The sequence below is a fragment of the Oncorhynchus mykiss genome, chromosome 2, assembly GCF_057628025.1.
Source record: "Oncorhynchus mykiss isolate SJ-2025 chromosome 2, ASM5762802v1, whole genome shotgun sequence".
In the NCBI taxonomy this organism is placed as follows: domain Eukaryota; kingdom Metazoa; phylum Chordata; class Actinopteri; order Salmoniformes; family Salmonidae; genus Oncorhynchus; species Oncorhynchus mykiss.
The window spans coordinates 82,329,296-82,348,693 of record NC_143023.1 but is presented as its reverse complement, the minus strand read 5'-3'; the positions used below and the strand labels follow the sequence as shown (position 1 = coordinate 82,348,693).

Sequence of the window (19,398 nt, the reverse complement as noted above, 5' to 3'; positions counted from 1 at the left end):
TTTGAAGAGGTGTGTGGCTACTTGGAGAGACCAGTTAGTCCTCTCACTCAAACCCTTTTTTTTGCCTTATGTTGCACGGTGCACCTACCCCACATTTTTCATGAATATTCTTATCATGTTACTGAATGTATCCAGATTATTTTCAGATTTCATTATCAACAAATCAGACAAAAAGTACAGTAAATGTAAAATGCACCTAAAATCAACAGGGTAATGTTTGGATTGTCTTGTCAGGTTAATTGTTGTCCTCAACTTTGGTTTAATAATTTCCCTATCATCTCCAAACTGTTCCCTTTCAATTGCTACCATGCATATGCTTTTAATATTTATTCTGTAAGAAACATTTCAATCTAGCCCTCCCTATCCCTATAGTCAAATTCTCACATTGTTCAGGGTTAAGAACAGAGGCTTTGTCCAAACGTGTGAAAGCTGAGCGCTGAGCCAGGTCTTCAGTACAAGAGATTAAAGATACCGGTACATGGTGTTTATTCTCACCAATGATGAATATCAAGATGTTATGTACTGTAAACTAAAGATGGTGAAAGGTTATCCTCTAATAATGGAAACCATCTCAAATGGACTCCTTTGGACATTAGTTCCTAAATTGAAATGTGGTCTATCTGACAAATTGCAAGAAATGTAGGCAAACTAGTGAAGCCAAGATCTGGTTCTCGGTTTCAAGATTACTGTAGGTGTAACCTGGGCTGACTGTCTAAACTCAATGTTGCCAGATTGAATTGAAAACTGCCCAAACTGGCAACACTGTGTGTAGTTTATATTGAATAAGTTATTATTTCCTTCTCTTCTCCCCAGATGACAGAGCAGAGGAAGAATAAACAGATGATGGGCTTCCTGGGGCCTGCTGGGGTCAACAACCACCACATCCCAGCACACTGAGGGGCCTGGGTCCCCCTGCTAACAGAGAACTGCTGGAGGTACACAAAGGGGCCACACACACAATGTGCATACAGTACACACACGCACCCACACAATAGTATCCGATTTATGGGGCCAGCAGCCACTGGCCTACAAGCATAATTTACTCAAACAGTGCCTTGTATTCAAAGCAAACAGTGCCTTGTTCTTAGACAGTGTACTGACTCCTCACCCAGCATCACCCTCTCACATAGAACAGTACAGTGATGTCTGCCTTTATGACAACACAAGCTGCCTAGTCATTCTGATCATCCCATGTCAGTTTTGCTGCTCTATGAGTGAGCCTCTGACTGAGATGCCAGGCATGCCACACATTGGCCAGTGTCACTATTGCAGTCTCCTGCAGACTGGAGGTCAAGGGAAAGGGTTAAAGGTTAAAGTACAGTGGTCCTGTGGGCAGCCACGCTCTACCTTCTGTATTCTCAGTGTACTGTGTCTGAGACTAAGATGAAGACAGACTGGGCTATACGCAGGTCAGGTACATTGGGTTGGTTGGTGTTGTTCAGTTCTCTTTGGACTTGAAAGGGGCTGCTCCTTGTATTACTGATAGGCCCTCTTTGGAAAGGGTGTACGTGTAACTTTAAGGTTAAGTATTTTCTTCCTAGCCTGGTCTCAGATCTGTTTGTGTGGTCTTGCCAACTCCTACAACAATGATAATAGGAGTTGGCAATAGCACACAAACAGATGTGGGACCAGGTTATTCTCTTTAGATATGTTTTAATATGACCTGTTAACTTGTGAACGTAACTGGAGTATTACATTTTTTATACATTGGAATTAGAAATGGAACATTGATCACTTTACCGCCTGGCTGCCTTGGGGGGTAACATTGATCAACTTACCGCCTGGCTGCCTTGGGGGGTAACATTGATCACCTTACCGCCTGGCTGCCTTGGGGGGTAACATTGATCACTTTACCGCCTGGTTGCCTTGGGGGGTAACATTGATCAACTTACCGCCTGGCTGCCTTGGGGGGTAACATTGATCACCTTACCGCCTGGCTGCCTTGGGGGGTAACATTGATCACCTTACCGCCTGGCTGCCTTGGGGGGTAACATTGATCACCTTACCGCCTGGCTGCCTTGGGGGGTAACATTGATCACCTTACCGCCTGGCTGCCTTGGGGGGTAACATTGATCACCTTACCGCCTGGCTGCCTTGGGGGGTAACATTGCTTTGTCATCTCAATCATTATGACTGTGATAGTCAATGTTCTCAATATCCTGCACTTTTAAAAAATGTTAACTGGAGAAACGGATTTGCATACGACGTTACTTTGCCTTTTGTTTTACACTTTACTTGAACTCGCTGCCATAATGCTTCATACCAGTTTTATTAACATGTCATAAAGCTTCATAGCATATGTCAGGTCTCCAGGATATACTATGCCAATGTTATGACACATATATTTACATGTATTGTGGTATTTAGCCTTATGCTATGAAGCTTCACGGCATGTTTACGACGAGTTCAGGTAAAGTGTTGTCTCCTTTTCTCTCAGAGAAGTGTCCTCCGTGATAATACAATCCCTGAACAGCATTATGACTTTCTTTTCATATTGTACATAGTCTATAAATAACCGAATGAAAAGAAAATGTATGTGACGATGATCTGATTATCTGTACGGAATTTACTTGAAATGCCTTGAGTCTTAAATCCTATATTGGTACAGAATGTAGTCAGGAGGACTGATTTGAAAATCATGTGCTTGTGTCCAATACAGTAGATAGTCTTAGTAACTCACTCATGTTGATAGAGATGTTTGATCATACTGTAATTGTGGTGTGGCACCCTGTTTCCTATGTAGTGCCTTACTTTTGACCAGGACCCAGAGGGCTCAAGTAGGTGCTTCTGGGCCCTGGTCAAAGGTAGGGCAATAGATGGAGAATAGATTGCTATTTGGGACATAGGCATCAACTCATCTCATACTGTAATGGTCATTCTCTATGGTTCGTTAGGGGTTCAAGCAGTGAAGCTGTGAGAAGCCCTATTGTATTTGTTGCCGTTCATTATTATACATCTTCTTCCGCCAAGGAAAATGAATACGCACATTCCTGTAAGGCCTAAGAAGGTGTAATTTGGTGTGATGGTAAAGGCCCATGGGCCCCACACCCTCTCAAGCAATGCCATGTCAATTGGCCTCATGGTGGCGTTATAACAAGCGATTGAAGATGCAAACTTTGAAAGGTCATGTCCCTTACCCTGTTTGAGCTAGAGTCATGAAATGTGGTACATAGGTGCCTCTCCTCACAAGGAACACATTTGCTTCAATGACGCATAAGGTTTTCCATTATGGATTTTCCACCATTTCCAATTCTTTGATAAACATTTAAAACGCTACTCATCTGGCATCGAATGACCGATCTGCATGAAACGTGATACATGGTATCTATGTACCAAGTTCTCTCAAAGCAATATTTTCCAGGATAGCAACTCAAACAACATGGCAGCTACTGACCAATAAACATTTAAGTGGGTGTGACCTGGCACATAAATGCATATAAATCAGACACAGATATGTGTATTGTACCAACTTCATACACATGTTCCAAACACTGTCAAAACTCAACATATGCAAGCACATTTAGATCAACCACAAAGTGGCACTGTCAGGGGCACTTGATTATACCTCTTGATCTGTTTGACTCAGTGATGAAATTTGGCACACGCTCAGGGATCTGGGTGTAGCTAACTTGTAGAGTATGGTTAGGTTTCCTGTAAAAACAATCATGCAAGCTCATTGGCTTATAGTGGCCATGTTGTTTGAGCTAGAGTCTTGGAAAATATTGTGTTTAAAGACGTTCATAGTTGCTATATACCAAATTTGTTGCCAATTGGTCAAGTGATTTTCTGTTGTCGTTTTTAACTCTTGTAACTCAGTCACATGGAATTCAATTTAATATCTGTGTATAAAATGTGTATGTCTGTAAAAGTTTTTATCTTCCACAATCACATGACAGTATGAGAGTATGTGTGCACTTCAGAGGGGAATGCCCTTTGACACTTTTCTGTCAACAGATAGTGTGTTTTATGTTGATCAGATGCTATATTGTAATAAATCTATGATAAGATGAGACTGGATGTTTCTGCCTTGAGTTGATCACTGTCTCTGTGTATTTAGTCAGCTGTCTTGGGGATGAATAATTGTTGTTTTGGGGTTGAAATTCATGTTTGTCCTACTGTTGTGGGCCACCTACACACCCACACACACACGGATCATGACCCCAGAACGGGACCTTTAGCCCCCCTAACAGCACCACTGACTCAGTGGCATTACAGTGTCGCGATCCACCTCATGGTCAGATCCTGCGGTTCGCTGCAATTGATCAACGCTCACAGTAGACATCACGCTTTAATTAGCCCTGATCACACTGCAACTATTCTGCTTCTTCCGTCTAATGAACTGGATAAGAAAAGCTAGTTAACACACATTAGATGCCTGATGTTGACTTTGGGTCAGCAGGAATACAGTCGACCAAAATAACCTGTAAAATAAATAATACACTTACTGAGCTATATGGTATGCTAAATAAACAGGACAGGGCTCACGTTCAGAAAGGCCCGGTTAGGTTCTGTTAGTGTTGACTCTGGCGGGGCTGTGTTGGCTCATGCCGCCTCTGTGAGACAGCTGTTAAAATGAGCTGCACGTGGTGTCATAATAACCCACAGCTGTCACTGAGCAAGGCAGGAAGGGGAAAGTCCAGCATATCTGAAATGCTCCGACTATGAGGTGAGGGGAAGGAGGGAAGGGAGGGAGGGAGTGATGGGGCTTGCCACCCCTGAATCTGTCTACTGTATGGCACAGTCATAAACATCCACTGCTTTGTTTTTTATTTTATTTCAATGATGTGAGCAACTGGGGACAATTTCAGTCATACATTCTCAAAAATATTGCTCATACAATTAGAATGGTAGGGCAGATACCACCATAGTTAATGTACTGTTTTGTACCTGCTTCTGTTGGGCTTGTCCTGCCAGTGGACTACTGTATTGTACAGTAGCTAGAACTGTAGTGTGTAAGGTGCGGCTCCGGTCTTCCCACTGTCTAGTGCTGCTCATAGTCTGAGAACATACTGATGTAATGTTATGAGTAACCACTTCCAGGTCAATGTCTCTTACTGTACACTTGTGATTCTGAGGAACTAGCTGGAATGACTCTTAGAATTCTTAGTCTCTCATATGACTATGACTGGGTTCACTAGTAGTGGATTGAGCCAGGTACACTGTATTTCCGTTGTCCGTTCTACAGTGAACATTCTACATGTTTTGTGCATGAGAACAACACGATGTGTGCACGCGAGCTTAGACACAATTGGACACCGGCCATCTTTGAGTCTCTTGACACTGGCAGTCCCCGCCCAAAGTCACATGTTGTTCTGTCAGGGTGAACTCGAACCCACCCAATATTAGTAGGACAATAAACAGGACATAATGCCATAAACCCCTCTGGGACTCAGCCACACTAATGTTTGGATGTTGGGTTTATTGAATGGTTGTTGGAAGCATTTGTTTTAGATGTTCCAGTGTGACAAACAAAGGTGTTTTTGTGTTGCAGTGTGACAAACAAAGGTGTTTTTGTGTTGCAGTGTGACAAAAGAAAAACAAGTATTTTCAAATAATGTTGACGTGTTCTTTTGACAGTTTCAGTTATGCCAGGTGCATGTGGCCATTACTGAAGTGAAGCGTCTCAATAACAGAAGTGTATCACACATTGGTGATTTAGCTTGTTTTCATTTCATTTTAGAGTTACTTGAAAGTGTTCTGCTCCCACTGTAAGTGAAGGTTGATCCAATAAAGTAATTGATCACCTCATTGATCTCCTACAGTCATTTTCCCTCTCAAGGCTCTGAAGATATTCACAGGACACCAGATCAGATATGTTTTTACCCTTCACAGAACTATGACCATTTCAAGCAGGTGTTTGTGTTTTCAGAGGAAGAAAAACTAATTTTGTGGGAGGGAAAGGACTCTTTACTGCCAGTTGTATAAATACACTTCCCTCGTGATAGGCTGCATGTTACTTCCTGTGTCATGCTGTGGGGATGATGAGGCTGTATGGTCACATGGTAGATCATACACCCTCAGGCCAATCAGAAACACCACAAACATCAGGGCTGTTTTCATTGGGGCACACCCCTTGTTGTCCCTCCCATTTTAAGTATTTTCTTCATCTGTTTGGTGTCTAATGAACAAGGCCCAGGCCTTCTAATGCCATTTAACTTTCTCACTTAATCTGATAACATGCTGCTGAAGTGTATTTTTGCAGTCCAAAATGTGTGGTGGTGTCATGCTTTTCCCTTGGGGGGGGGGGGGGGGGGTATGGTGAGAGACACAGATCAATTATCCCTTCCAGGAATGGAATGAAAAGACTCCAGCTCAGATAGTTATTATGCTTCCCTCGAAAGCTGTCTGTTGTCTTCAGTGATAGCTAGGTGGGATACTGTAGCTCTAAGGCAAACCGCATTCATTCATATATTTTTAATCAACAGTATTTCAGAATTGGATTAAACGGTAGAAGTAGGATAGCATGTGACATACATAATAAAACTGATTCAAGGACTTAAGTCAACACCATTTATTGAAAGTAAATGTGAATATAAGCTAAAAAGCATAAAAAATGGACATTGGCAGTCGTTTTTTCCTTAATGTACATGTGCATGACTTAAAAGCTCACCACTTAAATCCCCAGTAATAAGGTATCTATTGAAGATGAAACAGATTTCTCAGTTTTCAAACCCTTCTCTTCATGTAGTATGTACAAAGAGTTGACCATAGTATCTGCATTGTACAGTAAATACCATATTACCACCCACCACTAGTTAACGCTAATGCATCACGTTTCTCTTTCTCATTCTGCTCTTGTCTCCGGTTGTGTCGTGTGATTTATGAATCACAAAAGTTGTTTTTTTACATAAGGCAAATCTCTCACCTTGAGAGAACTAATTTTGCATACTGTCTTCATTAATGAAGGGAGTGGGACACTCTCCTGCTGAATTAGCCAATGAGCCATGTAAACATAATTTCCCTCTGCGGATGGCACGGTCCAGCTGTCCATCCAAGTACCCCTTTGGTAGTTTGGTGTCTTTTCTTCATCTATTAGAAATATCTCATGTAGCATTGGCAACTACAAGTACAAAGTTATCCACACAGTATATAAAAGTCGTTCAAAAAGCCATTATAGAAAACGTCAACGACCCCAACATGTTAATATGATTGAGAACAACCTAAACACACACTTATGCACACACCAAAAGGTTTTGTGTAAGATTCTGATTGGCTGATCTCTCAATACTCTACCCTCAATAGTGGCATCATCATGGGCTAACTCCTCATCATGACATCGTCATGGGCCTCTTCTTCCTACAACTCCTATCAGACCTTCTACCAGTGCTGTAAGGAGGGCGAGCCCATCTGCAGCACCACGAAGAACACTTGATGGTGGTGCTTCCACATGACGAAGGCCCCCAAGGCACATACTACAGTTTCAGGGTGCCAGTGACCTATCCGCAGTTGCTGACCTCAGTGTAGGGGAAGGTCCTGGGAATAGGGTCGTGGGGGTTCAGGGTGCACACGCAGTCGACGCCCACCTCCAGGCAGCTGAAGCCGTTGGTCTGGGCGTAGTGGTGGCCAAAGAAGGCCATGACCAGGGATGAGAGGACCAGGCCCATGGCGCACAGGATAAAGTACAGCAGCTGGAGGGGGAGAGGAGAAGAGGTGAGCTAGTTTAGTATAGCATAGAATATCTAAGCATAGTGGGGATTCCAGGACCGGGGATACATTTTTAGAGGGAGGTCATTATTAATCCTGAAGGACAACAGCAGGGTCATGTTCTGCAGGCATGCAATGAAATTACTTGAAATAGAGGACAGACTACGAATGACAACACTGTTTCAAAGCATTTCCCCTGTTGGAGCCTATTAAACATGACTCTAGTTGTCTATACTAAGACAACTGGAGTTTTATGTCTTTACGCTACTTACTGTAATACATTTAAATGACTGAATGACAGCAAAAAAATCTAATGGAATCTGATCTTTTTACTTCTGATTTATGTGGAATTCAAAAGTCAAAAGATTAGATACCATGTGTTTTTTTTTTGTTTTTTTTTACTGTTTACACATTAGGGAAAATATTAGATGGGTATCAGATATGCAAATAAATGGCAAAATATCTGAATTGGGCTGCCTGTGTAAAAGTCACACCAATCAGTAATTGAATGTGTTACAGTAAGCTGAGTGAAGACATACAACTCCAGTTGTCTTTTCCCTTATGTGTAAACAGCAGGAAAACACATGGAATATGTTCTTCTGACTTTCGATTTATACCACCTCTATATGTGGATCTGAATCCTGAAACAAACCTGATGATTCATATGCGACGCTCTGATCATTATTTTGCTTTGCTCATGACCTACCGTTTCCATGACAACCACCCCAATATTTACAGGAACAGTGACTAAAAATGAGCATTCCATCCGTGTGCTACTTCAGATGCTACATCAGTGTGAATGCGCAAATTTGATGTGGGTCACATGTAAAAGTGTAGACAGAAAATAAATTGGGATATGGAGAACATCATCTGATTTTGATTTTTAGGGTGGCTGTGTAAACACAGCCTTAGTGAACAAGGTATGCCCACTCTCTAGCCATATCCAAATAGGTTTGTCTGCTAACAATTATCTCCTCGCACAGCGGCCAATAAATACCTGCAGGTCTTGGCTATCGGCCAGAGGTAGAACCTGACCCTGAGAGACGTAGCAGGGCTGTCTTAAAGGGGCACTTCACCACTTTATAACCTCGTTCATTATGTCCAGCAGAACCATACCAGTGTGTATATATTTTAAAACGGCAATATTTTACATGTCGAAAAGATACAAAGAAAATGACCCCCTTTGATGTTATTGGGAGTTATTTTCAAAATAATTGCGTTATTTTCACACAAAACGTTCCAGTTGGAAGTATCCCTTTAATGGAGGACTGACTGCTGAAAGTAGTGTCTATGTGAGAATCCCCTGCAGCTCCCATCCACTGTACCTTTATCCACATGTTGTGTGGGTATGTACACATTATGTAAATGATGTCTAAAAATACAGCTTGATAATGTGTGAGAGGGGCTTTGCGTGGTTTATGTAATTGGAGTGTACAATCCCAATAACACTAGCCCTTCATCTAAATCCACAGGTTACGTAACATAGCCCTGATTCGCTCAGTATTTGTTTTCCGGTACACGCCGCTTATAGCGTTATGTCATGTTTGATGCTTGCTTAATTTGAAATGGTGTTTATGTTTATTTAAAACAACTGTGAAATATGGAGAATTAAAGTACATCATGAGATGTATTGTATTGTACTGTGCTGAACCAAAGTGTGCTAGAAGCACTTCACAAAGCCTTTTCTATAGCTGTACTCACGTGTTATGTTAGGCTAGGAACTTTAGGAAGACGTGAAGAAGGCGAAAATGGCGACAATCTTTTGTTGCATACATTTACACCACGGAATGTAGATTGTATTACTTTTTTTAATGTATTGTTCAGTTTCTACACATTATAGGACTACTTCTACATACATTTTGAGTGGAGGAAGTCCATCTGTGAAAATTTTATATTTGGACGATGCTCCCCATTCTGGCATCTCTGAACTGCCTCCCAGTCTCACTCAGAACTGAATTCAAAACCCTTCTGCTGACATTCCAGTCCATCCATGGCAATGCCCCGCCATAAGAAGTGTTAACATGCTGCATGCACTGAGGTGTCTGTATAAACTACTAGCACACAGCTTGGACACCCATGCATACCCCACAAGACATGCCACCAAAGGTCTCTTCACAATCCCCAAATTAAGAACAGACTATGGGAGGGTACAGGACTACATAGAGCCATGGCTACATGGAACTTTATTCCACATCAGGTAACTGATGCAAGCAGTAGAATCCCATTTTAAACATACACCTTATGGAACAGCAGGGACTGTGAAGAGACACATAAACATGATAAGACATGCACTCTACACACACGTACACATGTATGTTGTATTGTAGATATGTGATAGTAGAGTAGTGGCCTGAGGGAACACAATGTGTTCATGTAAAATTTTTAATTGTTTAGAACTGCCTTAATGTTGCTAGACCCCAGGAAGAGTAGCTGCTGCCTTGGCAGGAACTAACGGGGATCCTTAATAAACTCCAGGAAGAGTAGCTGCTGCCTTGGCAGGAACTAACGGGGATCCTTAATAAACCCCAGGAAGAGTAGCTGCTGCCTTGGCAGGAACTAACGGGGATCCTTAATAAACCCCAGGAAGAGTAGCTGCTGCCTTGGCAGGAACTAACGGGGATCCTTAATAAACCCCAGGAAGAGTAGCTGCTGCCTTGGCAGGAACTAACGGGGATCCTTAATAAACCCCAGGAAGAGTAGCTGCTGCCTTGGCAGGAACTAACGGGGATCCTTAATAAACCCCAGGAAGAGTAGCTGCTGCCTTGGCAGGAACTAACGGGGATCCTTAATAAACTCCAGCAAGAGTAGCTGCTGCCTTGGCAGGAACTAACGGGGATCCTTAATAAACTCCAGGAAGAGTAGCTGCTGCCTTGGCAGGAACTAACGGGGATCCTTAATAAACCCCAGGAAGAGTAGCTGCTGCCTTGGCAGGAACTAACAGGGATCCTTAATAAACTCCAGGAAGAGTAGCTGCTGCCTTGGCAGGAACTAACGGGGATCCTTAATAAACCCCAGGAAGAGTAGCTGCTGCCTTGGCAGGAACTAACGGGGATCCTTAATAAACCCCAGGAAGAGTAGCTGCTGCCTTGGCAGGAACTAACAGGGATCCTTAATAAACTCCAGGAAGAGTAGCTGCTGCCTTGGCAGGAACTAACGGGGATCCTTAATAAACCCCAGGAAGAGTAGCTGCTGCCTTGGCAGGAACTAACGGGGATCCTTAATAAAAACTCCAGCAAGAGTAGCTGCTGCCTTGGCAGGAACTAACGGGGATCCTTAATAAACCCCAGGAAGAGTAGCTGCTGCCTTGGCAGGAACTAACGGGGATCCTTAATAAACTCCAGGAAGAGTAGCTGCTGCCTTGGCAGGAACTAACGGGGATCCTTAATAAACCCCAGGAAGAGTAGCTGCTGCCTTGGCAGGAACTAACGGGGATCCTTAATAATTACAAATACCTCAAATAACTGCTGCTATCCCATAATCTCACCGCAACCTCAGATTGCATGATATAGCCTACTCCTCCACATCTCCAGGAACAAGCTCTGCTCCATGGGGGATTGGGCTTTCTGCTCGACCGCCCCCGCGCCTCTGAAATGCTCTCCTGGAATAACAACTAGAATAACATAGAACACAGCGGAAAATGTATTTAGTGAGGGTCATTCTCTAAATTATATGCTTTGCAAAATATACTTGTATACTTTAAGTTAATCATTCTTTAATGTTTGCTTTCAAAATACAAAGACTGCTTTAAGGGAAGGGAAAGGGAAAGGGGGAAATCGAGTCAGTTGTACAACTGAATGCATTCAACTGAAATGTGTCTTCTGCATTTAACCCAACCCCTCAATCAGAGAGGTGCGGAGGGCTGCCTTAAACAACAGCCACGTCTTCGGCGCCCGGGGAACAGTGGGTTAATAGCCTTGCTCAGTGGCAAGACATAAGAGGTCATGCATGCTCATGAAAGTCTTACATTGCATTATTATGCATTATTCCTGCATGCTTTAAGTAAATAGTTACCAGTACATGATCACTGCTTTTTTATTTTCTGAATGGCATATGTGTTATTGGGAAACTGAATTTATTTGGATCTGATCAACACCAAGTGTTGCCATGGTGCTCTAAGCCACACACACGCAAACCTCTTATCTTATTTGCTGCTGAGAGGGGCCTCTTCAACCCTCTTCAAGCTGTTCATCCCAAGTTCACTATTAATATTCTGCACTTTCAGCATCAGCTTGTCAGCTGATAACATTCTTACTGCTATGGCAAAACAGTTTTCCTCCTCTCTTGCAATGACACACACCCTCTCTCAGAGCATATTAGAGTCTTGTGACTAACATGCAGCCTCTAATTGAATTATTTTAAGAGGTGAGGAATCAGAATTCTCTTGAAGGATCTTGGTGAACTCAGTGTTTTTCACCGGGCCGTAGAACTCAGAATGGATGTTCCCTGTGTGTACTAAGACTTCCGATTGCACACATCTGTACACACTGTAATTAGGCTATATGGGAAGCTGAGAGAAAACAACATGTTTTTCTTCTGTACAGAGATGCAACTGTGAAGTATCTCACGTGGACAACGTGATTTTGTTAAAGAAATGCTAATGTTCACCTCTAGAAAGTCAATGCTATAGATAGTAGAGAAAAACACATAGTCAGACCCCTGTGTTATCATTAGTAGGCCTCTATAGCCTTGGGGCTGAAAGCGTTCATTATTGTAGTTTCTATAGAGTAAACTATGATTTGTAGCATGAGAATATTCCAAATTCAATATAGAAATGCTGTATCTTATGTAACTTGTATTACTCCTAAGCAGAACTTCAGTGGAAATCCTGACGACATGTTGATACAATGTTGCAACATAAGGTAAAGTGTTACCGTCTATTGTTTTCAGTATTATTTGCTTTATTTATCTGAAGACATTAGCTAACTGTAGGATTGAGGTAATGAGGCTAAGAGCCATAACGCTGACTGCCATTCTAGACTTGTTGTTTTCTCTGCAAGCCAAGTACTTTTACTTTTACAAGGCCAAAGTCTTGCCATGATTACAGTTGGGGGAAAGTTTGAAACTTGTTACAGCCCTTTAAGCCAGTATACTGCTTCTACGAGATAGATCTAATCAACAGTCAGCGAGTGAGGGAGCAAATGTGAAAATAACATCAAGCTAATTGCTAGTAGTCAAAATGTTTACATTTAGAATGTCACCCAATGTGTTCAATGAGACTGAGGGGAACTTTCCCTTTTAAACACTGAGATTCTAACAGCTATAGAAAAGGCAGTAAAGCATGATAACCCTAATTTTGACTTTAGATGGAGATCATGTAAGGTGACGTGTGAATAGAGAGATGAGACTAGACTGATAAGGAGGCGTTCACTGAATGTGTACATGCAGTCAGGGTAAGGTGGAAATACAACAGGGACAAAGTGACAAGTCTATGCAGAAGGACATGCGGCGTACAAACTGAAGAGGTAGCAATTAGTAATGTACAAGAGGGCCATGCAAATGTGTTGAGACATATGGAGATGAGGAGATATGTACATATGTCTGTGTGCTAGAGTCATACAGATGTGTTTATATACATCATTAGGCCATGCATGCAGTGAAGGTAGAAGAGAAGTCAATTTGGCTTCATTCCAGGGGATGAGGCGGTACAACCAGTGTCCATGCATCTATTGTAGGTGAAGTGCATGGGAGGCACAGTAGTTAGAGGATCTGGACAGGTGTCCATGACATACAGTCAAGCAGTGAGGTGAGGCTGGACAGAGGCAGCAACAGTAGTGGCCAAACTGAGTGTCTATGCATGTAGATACACAAGGTTGCATTGACAGTGGTAGACCTGATCACCGACGACGATGAGACAGCCTATAGGGAGGTCAGAGATCTGGCAGTGTGGTGCCAGGACAACAACCTCTCCCTCAACGTCAGCAAGACAAAGGCGCTGATCGTGAACTACAGGAAAAGGAGGGCCGAGCAGGCCCCTCTCCACATCGACAGGGCTGTAGTGGAGCGGCTCTAGAGCTTTACGTTCCTCTGTGTCCACATCACTAAGGATCTATCATGGTCCACACACACCAACATACGACAACGCCTCTTTCCCCTCAGCAGGCTGAAAAGATTTGGCATGGGCCCTCAGATCCTCAAAATGTTCTACAGCTGCACAATTGAGAGCATATTGACTGGCTGCATCACCTCTTGGTATGGCAACTGCTTGGCACCCGACCGACCACAAGGCGTTACAGAGGGTAATGTTGACGGCCCAGTACATCACTGAGGTCGAGTTCCCTGCCATCCAGAACTTCTACACCGGGCGGTGTCAGAAAACAGCCCTAAAAATGTTCAGACTCGAGCAATCCAAGTCATAGACTGTTCTCTCTGCTACCGCATGGCAAGCAATACCGATGCACCAAGTCTGGAACAACAGGACCCTGAACAGCTTCTACACCAAGCCATAATCTTACTAAATAGTTTGTTTACCAAATAACTGCCCGGACGATCTGCATTGACCTTTTTTGCACTAACGTTTTTGACTCATCACATACACTGCTGCTACTGTTTATTATATATCCTATTGCCTAGTTACTTTATTCCTAGTTATATGTACATATCGACCTCAATTACCTCGTACCCCTGCACATCAACTAGGTACTAGTCACCCCATAGATATATCCAAGTCATTGTTACTAATTGCGTATTTATTATGAAGTGTCATTACTTTTCTATTATTTATTTATCTCTTCATTGTTGGGAAGGGCCCGTAAGCAAGCATTTCACTGGTAGTCTATACCTGCTGTTTACAAAGTGTGTGACAAATTAAATTTGATTTGATTTGTTAGACGATGAGGATGAGGATCCATGCAGTCATGTAGTGAGGTCAGATGGACATGGGGACCAGAGAAAGATAAGGTAAATGCCCATGCAGCTACTACAGTGGCACTATGCCATATTGAGTGAACATGCATACAGACGGACGAGGCAGGTCCATGCTTACAAGGATGCCAGCCAAGTGTGGGGTCTCCCTGGCCAGGAGCGAGGGGCTGATTGTGACCATGGGGAAGGCCACGGCTGTGATGGCCACCCTCAGCAGCAACTGCAGCAGGGCGATGAGTAGGGGGAAGTGATAGCCACAGCACTTGTGGGAGTTCTCGGGCGCTGGGCCTCCATTCTCGGCCTTCACCTCTTTCTTCTCCTCTGATGGGGGGTGCTCCTCTGCTCTTCTCTCTTCCTCCGGATCCCTTCTTCCCTTCTCCCATTCTTCACCTTCTGTCAGGGAGATGCGACAAGCACCACTTCTTCAGCTTCACGGGAGGTGGTTTTCTCTCTTTTCTTTCCCGTTCATTTGTTTGTCAGTCTCTTACCGTCGTGCTGTCTGTTGGGTGTGCTGCCTGCCGCGCCCCGCGTTCCCTTCCTCTTCCTGCTCAGGGTTCCTCTCAGCATAAGCCCAGCTCTGCTGCTAGGCTATTTGGAACCAGAGAAGACTCTGAACTAACATTTAGAGCAAATTCCTGAAGCTGCTCTGGCGCCACTTAGCAGAGCAGCAGCACATTGAAGGAAAATAAGAGGGGGTGGAGAGAGACCAAGGGGGACTCCAACACATGACCAGAAGCACTGATGTGATCAGACATCAGTTACATAGAAAATAAAACTAAATCATGTTTGCTGTAATCGGAAATAGAAAGCAATTAGCAGTTAGGGGTTAAAGAAAGATTGGCACAGACAAGTCAGCCACGTCATTCTCCAATGAGAGCGATTGGATCACTGTTGTCAACACCGTTACACGCACAGTGGGGCCAAGTGGTGGAAGCCAAAGTCACATGATTTACTAGAAGAAGTAATGTGATCAGGAGACATGTGAGGGCATTACTGTAGCTCTGATTCTCTATTAAAATGATCAAAACGTGGATTAATTAGTCCAATTACAGTTCAGTCTCAGGGGTATAAGGAATTTTGGGGTGTTTTATTCCAAATAAATAGCAATGCCAAAGTAATGGAATTAGTCATTACATTATTATATGGATTCAGAGCAACATTTAAAATAAAAGTAAATAATTAAATGCACAACCTCTAAATTGTCAGATCTTTCATAACCTTACTTATGAATAGATTTTACAAGTCCTTATCTGTCTTGAGACAAGCATTTTTTTGAACATTTAGTTTATTTAATTTAATTTATATTGACAGAGGGGCACAAAAAAAACTAGGAAGTCACATTATCCCACCCACCCTCCCCCCATACACACTCAGTCATGAAATTAAACAAACAAAAGAGAAAAGAGCAGGATGCTAATCCTTTACCGTTATTCCCTCCCTCCCTCAGACCGTGCCCCTCCCCCCCACACACACACAAATTCAATAAGGTACAGAAGAACCGCAAGAAAGTTCAGTAGCCCCTCCCACCCCTCCCCCACAGGACCACTAAACCCAGAGGCCCCTCCCACAAAACATCCACTGAATTTTTCAAATAGTTTTTGCTGAGGCCTATTTTTTTTCCATTAATCGCAGCCCAATATATTATTTTATATTCATCCAATGTCTGCCATGTTTTTGGATGGTGTGATGACATCGCTGCTCCCTGTGCACACTGACTGCTAGTGTGCATGTGAAGTTGGGCCGTGTAAACCGGATGCAACCTGGAGGCGGCCCATTTTATACCTCAATGCTTTTGCCACGTGGCTCTGTTTATTACGATTCTGAGACAGTCAAAATATCGACTTTGATACTGTTAGACAATGTTGTATGTATGATTGAAGAAATCAAAGTATATTTTAGTATTAAGCATCTTGTTGTCCTGAGGTGTAATGGATCATGATGAATGGATATCAAAATTGTCAAGCAAATTGATGTTCAGTGACCATACCAATAATGTCTGCTAATGTGGGTTGTCTGCTAAAATGGCAAATGGTCAAATGCATAAAACATTGTTAATATTAAGACACGATCACTGAAAGTAAATAATTAGAAAGATTAAGTAAACGTAATGTTTAATAAGAGTTTGGAATCAATATAATTGAATTGGATCTAAGCCATGTTTTTATGTTGGACTTAATATATTAGTGTTTGTGAAACACAAAAAGTTAAATATATTATGCATAAAAATACCTCATGCTGGAAATATTCTAAAGTTTATATTTGCCTAATATTTGCCTAATCTGTTAAAAGTAGAACTAGAACAATATTTTATTTTCAGTGAATATGCTCTCAGACGTTAAGCAGCAAGCAAGCCTGCAGGACTCCTCTGCTCTCTCCAGGGGTTCCTAGTGTTGGTACACTGGTTCTACACTAGTCGAACAGGGAGGTTGGCAAGTGGTGTGGTGTGAGACTGACAGTCCCCTGCATGCCTGTCACCATATTGCTATTGGCCACCTGAGTGTAGCATATGGCTTCATCTGTCACAACAACCACTCTGCAGCATGATCTGTAGTACTGGTAATGAGAACCAATATTATTAGGGCCAGACATCATGTGACAGGGCCAGGAAAAACTCTCGGCCCTAAAGCCTATTAATGGAGTCCTCTATTTTTATCTGGTCAGGTTACATGGTAACCTGGAAATATCCTATGGCCCTCAGTATTATCACAGCAAATAATTTCAATCTGCTTTGACTGACCTTCATGTCTTAAAGTAATGATGGACTCTTTGCTTATTTGAGCTGGTCTTACCATAATATGGACTTGGTCTTTTACCAAATAGGGCTATCTTCTGTATACCACACCTGCCTTGTCACAACACAACTGATTGGCTCAAACGCATTAAGATGGAAAGAAATTCCACAAATGAACTTTTAACAAGGCACACCTGTTAATTGAAATGCATTCCAGGTGACTACCTCATGAAGCTGGTTGAGAGAATGCCAAGAGTGTGCAAAACTGTCATCAAGGCAAACGGTGGCTACTTTAAAGAATCTAAAATGTAAAATATATTTGATTTTTTAAACACTTTGTTGGTTACTACAGGATTCCATATGTGTTATTTCATAGTTTGATATCTTCACTACTATCCTACAATGTAGAAAATAGTAAAATAAAGAAAAACCCTTGAATGAGGTAGATGTGTCCAAATATTTGACTGGTACTATACATACATACATACATACAGTTGAAGTCGGAAGTTTGCATACACTTAGGTTGGAGTCATTAAAACTAGTTTTTCAACCACGCCACACATTTTTCCAACAATTGTTTACAGACAGATTATTTCACTTATAATTCACTGTGTCACAATTCCAGTGGGTCAGAAGTTCACATACACTAAATTGACTGTGCCTTTAAACAGCTTGGGAAATTCCAGAAATTGATGTCATGGCTTTAGAAGCATCTGATAGGCTAAGTGACATAATTTGAGTCAATTGGATGTGTACCTGTGGATGTATTTCAAGGCCTACCTTCAAACTCAGTGCCTCTTTGCTTGACATCAAAAGAAATCAGACAAATCAGACTTTTGACTGGTACTGTACGTATTCACACCCATGAGTCAATACTTTGTAGAAGCACCTTTGGTGGCAATAACAGCTTTGAGTAGTCTTGGGTATGTCTGTATGAGCTTTGCACATCTGGATTTGGGGCTTTTCTCTTATTCTGCCTTGCAGATTTTCTTAAGCTCTGTTAAATTAGATGGAGAACAGCAATCTTCAAGTCTTTCCACAGATTTTCAATGGGATTCAAGTCTGGGTTTTGGCTGGCCCATTCAAGCACATTCTTGTTCTGAAGCTATTCGACTGTTGCTTTTGCAATATGTTTGGGATTAGTGTCCTGTTGGAATGTAAATCTTCGCACCAGTCTAAGGTTGTTTGCACTCGGAAGCAGGTTCTCATCAAGGATTTGCCTGTATTTGGCTCCATTCATTGTTCCCTCTACGCTTACCAGTCTCCCAGTCCCTGCCACTGAAAAGCATTCCCATAGCATGATGCTGTTACCACCATTCTTCACGGTAGGGATGGTTTTATACGAGTGATGAGCTATGCCTGATATTCTCCAGACATAGTGCTTTGCATTCAGGCCAGAGAGCTCAATTTTATCTAATCTGATCACAGAATCTTTTGCCTTAGGCTCTCAGTCTTTCTCAGACATCATTACTCAGAGCTTTCTCAGTCATCATTATTTTGGATTCATTCATGATTATACATAATCACGGTAGCATCCACATTAATGAAGAAGTGTTCAGAAACATCTTCTATTCTTATTTACAATAAAAGGGACTCCAAAATAGCACAATACATTATTCACCATTCAGTTCCTATTGGGCAAACAAAATTATGAAACGCAACCAAATAAAACTGCAAATGCATCCAACAAGTTTGTAGAGTCACAAGCTTGATGTAGTCATTGCATGCTAGGAATATAGGATCAAATACTAAACTTTTGACTACTTGAATACACATACTGTATAAGTGAATTTGTCCAAATACTGGACACCTTCAAAGGAGGGGACTAGATACGTAGTGCATTCATTTGCATTTGCATTCATTTCTAAGCAGTATACAGATATGTATGAAAATACTGTGAGCGGTAATTTAGCAAGTTGACTTTGAAAAGGTTAAAGGAGGAGACTTGACTTCCAGGATCCAGTCAAAGTTGTAATACAGAGCTTTGGGGTACTTTATTTAACCTTTATTTAACTAGGCAAGTCAGTTAAGAACAAATGTATATTTTCAATGACGGCCTAGGAACAGTGGGACAACTGTCTTGTTTAGGGGCAGAACAACAGATTTTTATGTTGCAACCTTTCGGTTACAAGTCCAAGTCCACTAGGCTACCTGCCGCTCCA

General features: G+C 42.2%; 2 protein-coding genes across 4 annotated transcripts in view; one reads left to right on the top strand and one right to left on the bottom strand.

The window, feature by feature from the left end:
* Nucleotides 1-4,012, top strand: part of LOC110497694 (inositol 1,4,5-trisphosphate-gated calcium channel ITPR2) — a 165,865-nt gene extending 161,853 nt beyond the window's left edge. For both annotated transcript variants that reach the window (XM_036956603.2, XM_036956593.2), the window contains exon 57: nucleotides 814-4,012. In XM_036956603.2, the coding sequence (XP_036812498.2) occupies nucleotides 814-897 (84 nt within the window). In that variant the 3' untranslated portion in view covers nucleotides 898-4,012. The remainder of the gene's footprint in view (nucleotides 1-813) is intronic.
* Nucleotides 4,013-6,495: 2,483 nt separating this feature from the next.
* Nucleotides 6,496-15,441, bottom strand: LOC110497686 (sarcospan-like). 2 transcript variants are annotated; one of them, XM_090209448.1, is made up of 2 exons: nucleotides 14,627-15,441; nucleotides 6,496-7,628 (listed from the first exon to the last, which is right to left on the bottom strand). In XM_090209448.1, the coding sequence occupies exons 1-2, from the start codon at nucleotides 14,684-14,686 to the stop codon at nucleotides 7,437-7,439; spliced, it is 252 nt and encodes an 83-aa protein (XP_090065574.1). In that variant the 5' UTR covers nucleotides 14,687-15,441; the 3' UTR covers nucleotides 6,496-7,436. The 2 variants fall into 2 exon arrangements, with proteins under 2 accessions (XP_090065574.1, XP_090065572.1); XM_090209446.1 differs by having other exon boundaries at nucleotides 14,600-15,395.
* Nucleotides 15,442-19,398: the final 3,957 nt, after the last annotated feature.

Coding starts and splice junctions, on each gene's coding strand:
- LOC110497686 (XM_090209446.1), bottom strand. CDS start 14,686: ATGGTCACAATCAGCCCCTCGCTCCTGGCCAGGGAGACCCCACACTTG. Junction 7,629..14,599: donor TGGACCTGCCTCGTCCGTCT/GTATGCATGTTC, acceptor CTCCCCCTCCAG/CTGCTGTACTTTATCCTGTG.